Source organism: Bufo bufo, chromosome 9, assembly GCF_905171765.1.
Source record: "Bufo bufo chromosome 9, aBufBuf1.1, whole genome shotgun sequence".
Lineage (NCBI taxonomy): Eukaryota > Metazoa > Chordata > Amphibia > Anura > Bufonidae > Bufo > Bufo bufo.
This window is the reverse complement of record NC_053397.1, coordinates 29,538,171-29,551,975: the sequence shown is the minus strand read 5'-3', so window position 1 is coordinate 29,551,975 and position 13,805 is coordinate 29,538,171. Positions and strand designations below refer to the sequence as shown.

The 13,805-nt window shown below is 44.5% G+C and overlaps 1 protein-coding gene across 2 annotated transcripts in view; it reads left to right on the top strand.

The window, feature by feature from the left end:
* The window catches only part of PTPRG (protein tyrosine phosphatase receptor type G), a 494,056-nt gene that overhangs the window by 431,804 nt on the left and 48,447 nt on the right, over positions 1-13,805 (top strand). For both annotated transcript variants that reach the window (XM_040407763.1, XM_040407764.1), the window contains one exon: positions 6,123-6,214. In XM_040407763.1, the coding sequence (XP_040263697.1) occupies positions 6,123-6,214 (92 nt within the window). The remainder of the gene's footprint in view (positions 1-6,122; positions 6,215-13,805) is intronic.

The window sequence follows — 13,805 nt, the reverse complement described above, 5'->3', positions numbered from 1 at the left end:
ATATAGAGAATGCTGCAATTTTCACGCAACGCACAAGCGATGCGTGAAAATCACCGCTTATGTGCACAGCCCCATAGAAGTGAATGGGTCCGGATTCAGTGCGGGTGCAATGCGTTCACCTCACGCATTGCACTCGCGCGGGAAAACTCGCCCGTGTGAAAGGGGCCTAAAAGCTTGAAAACAGACCCTTTTTTTTTTTAACCCTTGTATCTCAGAAACAGCTGGACGATTTTTTGTAATGTGAAGGCGTCCATAGCCTTTAAACAACGCCAGTTTTGCATTCTGGATCTTTAGACAGTCCCACAAAAATCAGGACTTTTGGCAGGTGTTTTGTACTGCTCGGTCCTGTAGGTCACCATGTAGCACAGGCCTTATACTTGGCACATTATGTACTACATATGAGACATCTAAGATGAATTGTAACTGTTCCTCAAGTGCCACATGCAATCTCTAGTGTCGGTCCAGATCCGTGAAGCTCTGTCACCCCGTATGACTAGTTCTCATGATTAATATACTGTATCTTGATAACGATTAATATGTTTTGCTCTTTCTGTTGTTTTGTGCTGTCGTTTTGTGACAGCACAAGTGATTTCAGGCCTTGTACAGAACCTGGATTAAATCTCAAGTGATGTAACTTCACAATGGATTAACGTATCGCGGCCAACTTGTTATACTGCGTAGCTTCTGTACATGGTGTTTCTTACTGACACTGGAAAGGATAGGATTTGTTCTAACAGATGTGATGTTCCATCGTCGCTCCTCACTGTTGTACCCACTCCAGTATTTCCTCCCGTAGTTAAATGGAACAGATTGTAACGCTGATTGAATGCCGGACTCTAGAAGCCATTACAAAAGCAGAAAATAAAACCCTATCCAATTTTCTCTGGTTCCAATATGTTTCCCATCACGGAGTAAAAGGACTTTTTACGCGACCTTCACCTCGTGCTTCTATTTCCAGGCTGTACAAGATATTCTCAAAACCTTTTTCGGCTTGCTGTTCTGCTGCCAGATTGCACAGTTGTCTACTTCAAAAAGTCTTTAAGCCCATGAGACAAACTTTATTAGAAGTTTGAGAAAGGTCCATGGAGGAGAAACATCACCCCAGATGTATAGGACAGAGGCATAACTGCACCTCATTGTAACATCTGTCATGTTGCCCCCACCCACCATGTGTCATTTAGAATACTGGTGCCATCTTGGGTGGCAGGGGAGCCATTGGGTCATCTCATGCATCGGGGCAAATGTTCAACTACAACCTTTACACGCCCTATAGCTCCACTGCTTGAATGTCTTGGATTTTCTCTCTTCATTGCAATCTGGGTTCATATTAGAATTTTTTAAGGAAATACTAAATGTAGACATTATACAAAGTAATACAAAAAAGTAATAAATCCAGTAGTTCCTTAAAGTATACCTCCAGGAGGATACTGTTCGGCCTGATGCTTCCTTAACGTATACCTGAAGGTACACTGTAATTTCCCTCTCCCTATTGACTCTTAATTAGTGTAAAGGTCATATTCCAATCAAGACTAAATATATAAAGAAATCTTTTATATGTGTCATAGAAGATCAGCCATCTCCTCCTCTTCCCCATTCAGTTTCTGGCTGTAAGATTACTGGATGCAGCCGGACCCTCCCTGCTGTACCCTGTCTACAATAGGAGACGAGATGAAACCGTGGCCAATTTTATAAGCTCTACCCTTGGTCATTTTCCGGCTGAAGATCAGCCATGTCCTCCCTCCTCCCCGTTCAGTTTCTGGCTGTAAGATAACTGGCTGCAGCTGTAGCCTCCCTGCTGTGCCTGGTCTTCAATAGGAGACGAGGTGAAACCCTGGCCAATTTTATAAGCTCTACCCTTGGTCATTTTCCGGCTGAAGATCAGCCATGTCCTACCTTCTCTTCCTTCCCGTTCAATTTCTGCCTGTAAGATAACTGGCTGCAGCTGTAGCCTCCCTGCTGTACCTGGTCTTCAATAGGAGGCGAGGTGAAACCCTGGCCAATTTTATAAGTTCTACCCTTGGTCATTTTCCGGCTGAAAATAAAAGTGCTTGCTTAAATTTTTTATTTTTTTATTTTTAGATTTTCAATTAATTTATTTCAGTTTTGCAATCCATCCATCTATATTTCTTATAGACCTTCAGCTATGTGGAGCTGGTGTTTTTATCCCAAAAAACCTGAGGTGTGAAAAACACTGCTAAAAACTCAAAAGTGCAGAAAAACTTCTGCAAAAACCTAAGGCTACTTTCACACTAGCGTTTTAGTTTTCCGGTATTGAGATCCATCCTAGGGGCTCAATACCAGAAAAAAAAAAAACGCTTCCGTTTTGTTCCCATTCATTGTCAATGGGGAGAAAACTGAACTGAACAGAATGGAGAGCACCAGAATGCATTCCATTCCGTTCACATACCGGAGAGCAAACCGCAACATGTTGTAGTTTGCCTTCCATCCTGGGATGCGGAGCAAGACGGATCCATCATGACCCCCAATGCAAGACAATGGAGACGGATCCGTTTTCTCTGCCACAATCTGCCACAATAGAAAACAGATCCGTCCCCCATTGACTTTCAAAGGAGTTCACGACGGATCCGTCTTGGCAATGTTAAAGATAATACAACCGGATCCGTTCGTAACAGATGCAGACGGTTGTATTATCAGTAACGGAAGCGTTTTTGCTGAACCCTGCCGGATCCAGTAAAAGCCTATATGTGAAATCCACCCTTAGGCCTCATGCACACGACCGTTTTTTGGGTCTGCATCCGAGCCGCAGTTTTTGCGGCTTGGGTGCGGACCCATTCACTTCAATGGGGCCGCAAAAGATGCGGACAGCACTCAGTGTTCTGTCCGCATCCGTTGCTCCGTTCCAAGGCCCCGCAAATGGGCAAGGACAAGAATAGGCATGTCTACAATGGGCCCCCAGTTCCGTTCCGCAAATTGCAGAAGGCACACGGGCGGCTTCTGTTTTGTGCGGATCCGCGGTTTGCGGACCGCAAAAAATGGAACGGTCGTGTGCATGAGGCCTTATGTTTCATACACAGGGCAGAACCTGGATAATTCTATAGCTTATATTCTTATGGCTCTGTGTCGTCATTCCTTTATTATTCCTGCTAGAATTTATGAATGAATTGTGAACGGTTTGACATAAAGGTCCAGATGGGTGTTATCAGTTAGGGGTGGCATCAGTGCTGCCAGTATTAGACTGTGCAGGGACCCCCCCCCCCCCAACTGGTAACATCCATCTGGACCTTCATTACAAACAGCTAGTAGCAGGACTCATAGAGGTACAACATAAAGCCATAAGAATAGATGCTCCAGAATCGTTATTACATGGGAGATGGAAGTAGTTGCTAAAAATAGACTTATCAGGAGAGGGGAGAGGTCCTCTTTAAATCTGTTGAAACCAAAATTGTAATGCACACATAATATTACCATTCTCCACCTCGTTCAAGAAAAAAAAAAAGGTAATTAAGTGAACATTAAATGAATACACCTCAAATACATTGCGTCCACTGGGAAAGAACAACAGCTGCATTATTGACTTGGATAGTGCAACAGAATATTAGTTTTGTTTCTCATAATAAAAGTCTCTGCGCTGAGTATTAAGCAGTCGCCGAAATGTCCGTCTAACAACTTAGGCGTCTTTTATTGGAATTCAAAGTATGGCATTATCTCCGAAAATTGTAATAATTGCCTAAAACCCCGTTAAAGGTTTTTTACTTAACGACCACCTAAGGTCGTCCAATTCATTAGCTGGGGAGATTACGAGATGTTAGATGTGCGCTTTCCTAACATCAATTCTAATGAACCAAATTTGTTTTAAAAGTCAGCCTTCTTGAGCAGCGAGGGCCTGGACCTGCCAATCAAGAGACCCCCCCCCCCTCCCTCTTGAATGACAGGACCAGACATCTTGGCCGGCCCGGTCAGTCTTGCTCCTGCGCCATTGCTCCAAGTGGCACCTCAAGTGCAGAGGACCTGCTGCGACCTGAGCAGTGCAGATGCTAGCTGTGCATGCGCAGCGCCACTTCCGGATGTACCCAGACGTCAGTGGCGCATGCACAGTCGGCATCTGCGCTGCTCAGGAAGAAGCACCAGATCCTCTCTGCTTGGAGTAACAGTTCAGGGGTGTGATTCACAGGGCAAGGTGAGATGTCTGGCCCTGTCCATCACGGGGGGGTCAGTCATTAGAATCGATTCGCTCATCTCTAATTATAACTTATCCTAAACCAGATACTTAAGCTGGCCATACACATTACACATTAAGGGGCCTTCAGATGACCCTAGGGTTTTGCGTTCTGCAATTTGCAGATCTGCAAAACACGGATACCGGCCCATGTGCTTTCCGCAGTTTGTGGACCGCACATGGCCGCCACTATCATAGAAATGCCTATTCTTGTCCGCAATTGTGGACAAGAATAGGACATGCTCTATCTTTTTTGCGGGGTCGCGGAACGGAACTACGAATGCGGACAGCACACAGTGTGCTGTCCGCATCTTTTGCGGCCCCATTGAAATGAATGGGTCTGCACCCGTTCCGCTAAATTGTGGAACAGATGTGAACCCATTCATATGGTTGTCTGAATGAGCCCTAAATGTATGTAGGTTGAACCTGCCGATTTCGCCAGGACCGACCAACCGACCAACCATCTGATATGTATGGGGGGCCTTCTGATAGCAGAAAAGGGTTGGGCATATTGGATTTCAACATGCCTGATTCTTATGTGGGCCAGAGGTGTCTGGCAGCTGAGCCGAGCATGCATGTGTATGAGAGGATTGGGAGGGATAGCTGTCCACCAGAAAAGCTCTCAGCCAACATGAGTATGGCCAGCTTTACTGTACAAAATGTTACTACTCAGCTCACAGACTGAAGAAGTCCTTACATAGAGTGGTGTTCAAACTGATCTACCCATGATCATCATGTCTATGGAGGAAAAAGATTGCTTTTGACCCTTGGTACGTTATCCAACATGCTTCAATTTTTTTGGGGCCACAGTTCTAGAAGAAAATTGATGAATGTGAAGGTTCTTTTTTTTATTAAAAAGCTGCATTGTTGCAAATTTTATGTGGCTCCTTTAAAGGGGGTGTCCACCCTCTTTTAGTCATTCGTGAATTGATATCAATGGCCGTTAATATTAACAAGATGTCGAAATCCTATCCAAAATGATGTTTCATTTCTGTCTGTAACATACTGGAAGTGCACTAGAGAAGAAGCTGCAGGTGCTGCCCAGCACTCCTATATTCAGAAAGGGGTTGTCCCCCGTCGGTTTGTCATAAGTGAATTAATTTGATTGCCCGTTATAGATACTAACAAGGTGATGTTCCATTCCTGTCTGTAACGTACTGGTAGTGCACTAGAGAAGAAGCTGTAGATCCTATGCAGCACTCGTATATTCAGAATGGCAGCACTTATTGCATAGCTGTGATAGATAGAAATAATTTACCTATATAAAGAACCCTAATGAGTATTTAAACAAAAAAAAAATATTGCTTAGGGAAAAATCTAATCCTAGGTCTATTTTGAGGAGATGGCGTCACTTTTTTTTTGGATCATTTTTTATAGTATGTCCGTACAGGGCACCATATTTATCCATATCCTCCTGCAAACCTTCTTGAAAAATCTCAGCTGCTGGTTACCACCACTAGGGGTCACTATCTGTATACAGTTGTCTGCTTTTCCGATGACCTGATCAGAATAAGCGTCCATGGTGACCCCTAGTGTCAGCAGCAGGTAATGCAGATTGTGTGTGATCAGCTGAAGAATGGTGCTCTGTCCTGGAAAACTTGGAGCATTGGAGCCGTGGGGGGGAAACGCACCGGATGGTTTCTACTGCTGATAATTATAGAACTTTTCAAAGGAGTTGTGTGGTATAATAAAACATAGCTGCTTTCTTCTGAAAATAGCGCCACCCCTGTGTACAGGTTGTGTGTGTGTGTTATTACTACTCAGCACCATTCAATTCAATGCAGCTGAGCTGCAGTACCAGATGCAGCCTATAAGCACGTGTGGCGCTGTTGTTTTTTTTTGTTTTGTTTTTTTTTCTAATCCTGTAGGATTTCTTTAAGTTGATGAATATAAAGGTAAATCTTGATGGGTTATGTAATCCGCTCTCCTTGTTCCTTCCCCGCAGATGACATGGAAGCCATTTCAGTCAAGCAGTTTGTTAAACACATCAGTGAGCTCTACTCCAACAACCAGCATGGATTCTCCGAGGAATTTGAGGTAATTTTGTGTGTTAAATGCAAATAAAGTTTATTGCAAAAAAATATATAAAAAATCCAAATATGTAAAAAATAAAAATGCAGATCTTACATTTCGGTGATTATATATGTGGCCTTTTTTTATGGCGCCATTTACCTTACGGCGCTCACGAGCCTCAGTAAATTCTTTGTCTTCAGTCATTTCGGCTGCGGTTAAGTGAGATGCGCTGTCATGCTGTAAACGGCTGGAGCTGAATGCAGATGTGACCCACACATGGCCGATCGGGGGCCTGGCGTCACGAGAGGTTCTTCAGCCTAACAATTGAAGAATGGGGCTGCCTGATAAATGCTCCTTTCATACATATTCTCTGACCATTGCCAAACGCCTGGCCGGTCACAGCAGGAATGAGCCGCCGAAAATGGATGTTAATGAAAGGAGCAGCAAAGGAAGAAAGTAGAAGGTTTTATGTGTTTGTTTATTTATATTTACCTTTCTAAAGAAGTCATTGGAAGGAATGGATTGTGTTTGTAAATAAATGGAACTCTCCGAACAGAAGAAAGGACTGTAGGGATGGATGGATCGATAGAGGTGGATCCAGAAATATGTGGGATGGGATATGGATCTAGACAGAGACGGGTTGGGGTACAGGATAAAGAGGGATGTTGACTGGGATATGGGATACAGGCAGATGTGGACTGGGATATGGGATACAGGCAGATGTGGACTGGGATATGGGATACAGGCAGATGTGGACTGGGATATGGGATACAGGCAGATGTGGACTGGGATATGGGATACAGGCAGATGTGGACTGGGATATGGGATACAGGCAGATGTGGACTGGGATACAGACTGGGATCCGGGATACAGGCCACTGTGGACCAGGATACAGGCGACAGATAGATGCGGAGCAGGATACGGGCGGATGTGGAATAGGATCCAGGGTACAGGCAGATGCAGACCAGGATACGGATTAGGATTGGGATATGGATCCAGACGGGTCAGGGTACAGGATAAAGAGGGACATGGACTTAGGATATGGGATACAGGCACATACGGATCGGGATACAGGCCGATGTGGACCAGGATACAGGCTACAGATAGATGCGGAGCGGGATACGGGCGGATGCGGAATGGGATCCAGGGTACAGGCAGATGCAGACCAGGATATGGATCCAGACAGGTCAGGGTTACGGGATAAAGAGGGACATGAACTTGGGATATGGGATACAGGCACATACGGACCAGGATACAGGCAGATTGGGATATGGATCCAGACAGCTATGGACCACAGAACAGGATCCAGATGGATGCGGAACAAAATAGAGCAGGGGTCAGCAACCTTAGTCACTCCAGCTGTTCCGAAACTGCAACTCCCAGCATGCTCCATTCATTTCTATGAGAGTTCTGAGAAGAGCAGAGCAAGTATGCATGCTGGGAGTTGTAGTTTCAAAACACCTGGAGTGCCGGAGGTTGCCTACCCCTGGAATAGAGGATTCACAGATACTAACTGGGATACAGGATATGGATCCAGATCCAGACATTCTCACGACCACTTTAAAGGGAACCTGTCACCGGGATTTTGGCTATAGAGCTGAGGACATGGGTTGCTAGATGGCCGCTAGCACATCCGCAATACCCAGTCACCATAGCTCTGTGTGCTTTTATTGTGTTAAAAAAAAATCGATTTGATACATATGCAAATTAACATAAAAGAGTCAGATCTTACTTGTGGGACCAGAGAAAAGTCATATTTTCAAGCTCTGACTCATCTCAGGTTCATTTGCATATGTATCAAATCGTTTTTTTACACAATAAAAGCACACAGAGCTATGGGGACTGGGTATTGCGGATGTGCTAATGGCCATCTAGCAGCCCATGTCCTCCGCTCTATACACAAAATCCCGGTGACATATTTCAGAGCTCAGGACACCGTTCCAACTACTGAATGTATAGAATGTACATCTCCCATCACTCAAAGCAAGGAGAGATCTTGAAAATAGAAGTGGAAAGTATAATATAAAAGCCACATAACGACATTAAAGCTGAAGCCTATCACCTCTACCATGTGAAGGGGCCCCTGCACTGTATGGGTGACAGATCTCCTATCTGCTGACCCCCACTATCCAGCGAGGCTCTGTTACCCCCACCCTCCACAGACTGTTCTTCCTGCTAATTGAGCCCGGGATGTATTTGGCCGATGCAGCTAATTTGGCCGACTGAGCAGCAGTAACAGTGATGATCGTATTCAGGACGAGCCCTCATTGTCCAGGGAGCGGGATGTGATCAGGCTGATCACATGCATCGCCGTCCCCTCCATTATTTATGAGCCCCGGGCCCCGGCGCTGTATCTCACAGCTGCTTTTGACACCATTTAATTATTCAAAATAATCAGCGGCACATCTCTGAACTTGAGCCGACTCTAATTAGGGCCAGGCTTTGTGCGGCATCAAGTAATCTGTACGGTGTAGTTACTGGAAGTGTGTGCATCCTCGGTGTATGTATGTGATGGGAGCTGGCATGAAAAGGAGACCGCTTGTAGTGTCTTACACTCGTGTGGATCCAAATATGGCATCCATAATGGCCCGTAACATGCAAACGTGGCAAGTGCTTGGGGCCCCTGCTGGCTATAATCAATTAGTTGGAGAAAAAAAAAAACGACTAAACCAGAGACGGACATGCTGCCTGAGCAACTGGTTCAGCTGCACAGGTGCCCAGCATGAGAGGGGGCTCCTTTCCTGTACAGCAGTAGCACAAGTTACTAGGCTGCACCACTAAGCGGAGAGTGGGGCTTAGCAGGTCGGCGGGGGCAGAGCTTAGCCGTAGATCAGGGACCCTAGACATAAATTTGCAATGCTGAATCCACCTCGGCCCGTACAAAAAATACATATGTCTTGTCACAGATTTCATGAAGAATCCACATTAAAAAAAAAAGGGGAAATGTTATAGAAGTTTCCTCACTTACCATTGCTGCTGCGTATATCTGGTGTCAGACCCATGGAGACTCCCAAGGATCCATACACGTGGCACTACCATTTATATGGCCTCTTAGACTGGCAAAATTAGTTTTGCTGATTCTGGGAGGGATTCCAGTTAGGGGACTATTCACGCTAGGTTTGACATGCGCAGTCGGCACATGCAGCATGCCAGCAGAAGGCTCGGACATATACAATGGTATGCCATACGTCGGAAATAAAAAGAGCAAGAAAACCCCCTCTGTTTTGTAGAATATCTCTGTTTAAAAAAAAAAAAAAACGCAGATCCAAGTCTAGGGGAGGTCATGGCCCCAAAAATACTCTCTAAGTGCAGAGTGACTCCAGTCCTTTATCATGTCACATAATGGTAGAACAGACCATATATAATAATCATAAAATAATGGCATGATAGATCAGTGAGCCTCCATAATGTAAAAAGTGACGGCGGGAGATCCAGCGATTGCGTTATCTGGTTGCTCCAGCTACTGGATGCCTTCTATCACAGATGTGTCTCCCTGTATCCCTTCTAGGACACTCTGCGTCCACGAGGGACTGAAAAATCCACCATGGATCCACAGCAAAATCCGCGTGCACATTTTCTGCCTGTTTTTTGCTGTGGATTTCACCCAGTGCACTGCAAAGGGGGAAATCGACAGCATAATTGAGTTGATGTGCTGCAGATTTATTTTTTATTTTTTCATTGTGTAGGTGTCTAATAATGTAAATTTGCTACGTGAAAATTCGCACCATTTCAGAAACTGGTCAAGACCTACATTTCCAGTTTTTCCTTGGAGTTCTACTTTAATCCAGAGGCAGAACTTGAAAACCCTGGACCTCAATCTGTAACAGGGCCTCCACCTACTGTGCCATCTGGTGTGGGCAATGGTAGACACCAGAGCCCGACTGCTAAATCTGTGCCCAATTTTTTTTAAATCCACTCGTCTGTGCACAGTCCCACTGCTTCTGCACCTCTGCCCCGTTCCTAGCCGCTTCCAGTCCCTGCTGGACCGGAAGTAACTGGGGCCGGTGACTGCTGTGGCCAGTTTTTATCTCCATACTCACTTGCATTCCGACCCGTCTGCTCCCACAAACCAGCAGTAAAATGCACGGAGAGGACTCCTCTTTGAGTCCTCTCCATTATGTACGTGAGCTCAGGAGTCCTCTCAATGCATTTTACTGCTGGTTTGTGGGAGCAGAGGGTCGGAATGCAAGTCCGGAATTACATAACCAGACTTGGCGTCACTGCTTTCTCTAGTTTGGGGAGGGAGGGGGGGGGGGGTCGAGCTGACAGATTCCCTTTAAATTAGCGTAAATATTTCAGCACTAGCCATCTACTGGTTATAAGTAGCGATGAGCGAACCCGAAGGCTTAAAGGCTTCTGTTTTGCCTTCCGTCATAAAATTTGGTTATATTCCGGAATCCATAGGGGAATTCTTTTTCAGGTTTGGCTTCGGCGTTCGGGTGGAGGAATTCCATTATGGATTCCGTTAGAATTTCGTTATATTTCATGCTAAGAGGCATTCCGTTTTGAGCCGTCCTAATAGAAGTCTAACGGATCCGCCTGGTTTCCGTTATGCAGGACGGAAAACAAAGTCCTGTCCTCCATAACGGAAATCAGACGGATCCGTTACGCTGCCCATAGACTTCTATTATGACGGAATGCAAAATGCAATTTATTTATTTTATGCACTTATATAGCGCTGACATATTCCGCAGCGCTTTACAGACATTAGCATCAAGCTGTACCCAATGGGGCTCACAATCTAAGTCTCCTATCAGGATGTCTTTGGAGTGTGGGAGGAAACCGGAGAACCTGGAGGAAACCCACACAGACACAAGGAGAACATACAAACTCCATGCAGATGTTGTCCTTGGTCGGATTCGAACCTAGGACCCCAGTGCACCACCAGTGCTAACCACTGAGCCACCGTGCATCCCCTCTTGAAGGCTTCCGTCATAGAATTATGTTCTATTCCGTGCTAACGGAATGCATAACGGAATTCTTCCTCCGCCCGAATGCCGAAAATGAAAATGTCGGGTTCGCTCATCCCTAGCTGTAAGGTACTGCATTTTTTTTAAATTGTATTAATTGTTATTATCATTATTAGTAGTAGTACTTTCATTCTTTAGTGTTTGCTTGTTATAATATACTTCTACTTGAATTCCCCCCACTGAATGCATAGACATTTAGAAGCCTTTTTTCCCTGTTTTCATTCCTGAGCTCTTCGGTCACTACGCTTGGAATATACATCCAGTATACACCTATGTCATTGTATTTATGTGGTTCACACCGGCCGCACTGCGTGCAGGACACGGTCCCTTAGTGTAGATGGCACATCTGCTGTCTGAATAATATATCTGACACGCTCCCCCGTCTCATGTAGCAGCTGTGCGCCCATAATTATTTCCTTTTATTAGTCATTTTAGATATTCCACTTTAGAAGTTGAAAGCGTTAAATTGGACCTCCGTAACCTCCAGACTTGAGACATAATTAAGGTTCAAAAGATTTTCTCTTCTTGATTTTCCTCCTGTAGTGAGATGCGTTGGGTTAGAGGTGCCTAGAGGATGGGTAAAATTTGATAATTATTGGTGGGTTTTTAGGTCTTCAAAGATGACTGCAGAGATGTCACATTTGCTATTTATATTTTTGAATATTGCACAACTTAATGGGTGGTCCTCGTTTAAAAAGCTTTGGCTGATGTAAAGAGTATGGGGGACAAATGACCATTACTACGATCATTCATCCCCCATACACTTTACATTCTGTCTGCAGCATATATCCTGTTTGCACAGGTCACTATGATCATTCCTCTTCCATACACTTTACATTCTGTCTGCAGCACGTATCGTATTTACACAGGTCACTACGATCATTCATCCCCCATACACTTTACATTCTGTCGGCAGTGCATACTCGGTTTTCATAGGTTACTACGATCATTCATCCCTATACCTTTTGCATTATGTCTGCAGCACATACCCTGTTTACATGGGTTTGTACGATCATTTATCCCCCATACACTTCACATTATGTGGCCAGAATACATTCCCGGTTTACACTGGAGATGTTTTGCAGACCAGTGATCATTTTTGTGAATGCATAATAGAGCTAATTAGTCAGCTGATCAGTGGGGTGTTTAAATGGGCCGATGATTGGCCAAATGAATGGTTCTATGAATGTACATTCCTAATTATCATTGATCACCGTGACCTTTCCACAAATATCAGACCCGACATGGTCCTGAGCCTAAGGGGTTCCCAAGTCTCCTCTTTCTGTGGAGTAGTAGTGTGCTTGTCAGTACACACCTCTATTCACTTCTATGGGTCTTTATAGTGATCCATCAGTCCCATAGAAGTCAATGGAGCTGTAGACCACCATGTAGACTACCACTCCTTTCAAAGAGAGGGGATTTGGGGACCCTTCATTGTCAGGATCACAAGGGGGTCCCAGGGGTCGGACTGTTTCAAAGGGGGTATCGTAGCCCCAGTTATGCAAGAAAACATTTCTATTTGGTGTCCTTTTTCACAATCAGAACTTATGTGGGTCTAGATGGACTAGTCAACTCCACGAGGAGCACCTAGCAATCGCTTGATCTCTCATGATCACCAGGAGAAATGCAGATGGTAGCACTTAATTACTGTAAATATGCAAAGTCCTTTTTTTTTCCAATAATAATTTTTTATTGAAAGTTTTCATAGTTAAAGTGTACAAATGTACAGTATTTTGTCTGATTTATTCGGTTATGTGTCAGTTTGTACGTATTTTACATACAAGGTTTAGATCTGAGAACAATTCTTAGATTTGGACCATAGGTCACATATGCTTAAGGACCCTTTATGCGACTTGGAGCCTGTGTACTATATCATCCAGTGAAGGAATGCCATCACTTTTCTAGTTGGAGGTAATTGCTAGTTTCGTAGCTAAAAATAGGTGTGCCAGGATTCCTCTGGTTCTGCAGGTGCTGGCATCTAGATAAAGGTATAGTAGGGCTAAGGAAGGGCAAGGGGTCAAAGGATAACCAGCTAAATCCTAGGCCATCTTATAGACTTCCCTCTATATTTCTTCAAACATCAGACAAGACCATAGGATATGCATTAATGTGCCCCTACCACCCTCCAGTATTGATTTTATGTTCCAGGAAACATATTACATAGTCTGTCTGGGGTGTAGTACCACCGAAGCATGGTCTTCATTATGGATTCATAATGTGAAGAGCATTTAAGGAGTCAGATAGGCGTAAAGTCGTTGACCACTGAGCACTGGAGAAGGATTTGTTCAATTCCACCTCCCAAGAGATAAAAGGTGTGGACTTAATGAAGGTCTCTTTGTTTCCCAGCTTGACATATATAGGCCTGAGGGGCATTTTCTTCGCTCTAGGGATCGACCAAAGTTCCAGTATAGATCGGTTATTGTTGACAGGTACGCTAAGTTCGGCGTGAACTAGGTGACGTCTCAAATAATTGTCAAATTCTTTGGTCAGGAATTTATATTTGTCACAAAGGTCTTGAAAAGGGTGCAAATTAGACGTTGATGCTACATGGGCTATTTTAGTTATGCCCAGATTTGCCCATGTGCCAAGTTCAAGCTGGGAACAAGAAGACGAGAAGAGTCTAGAGGCAGGAGTTCTAGGACAGA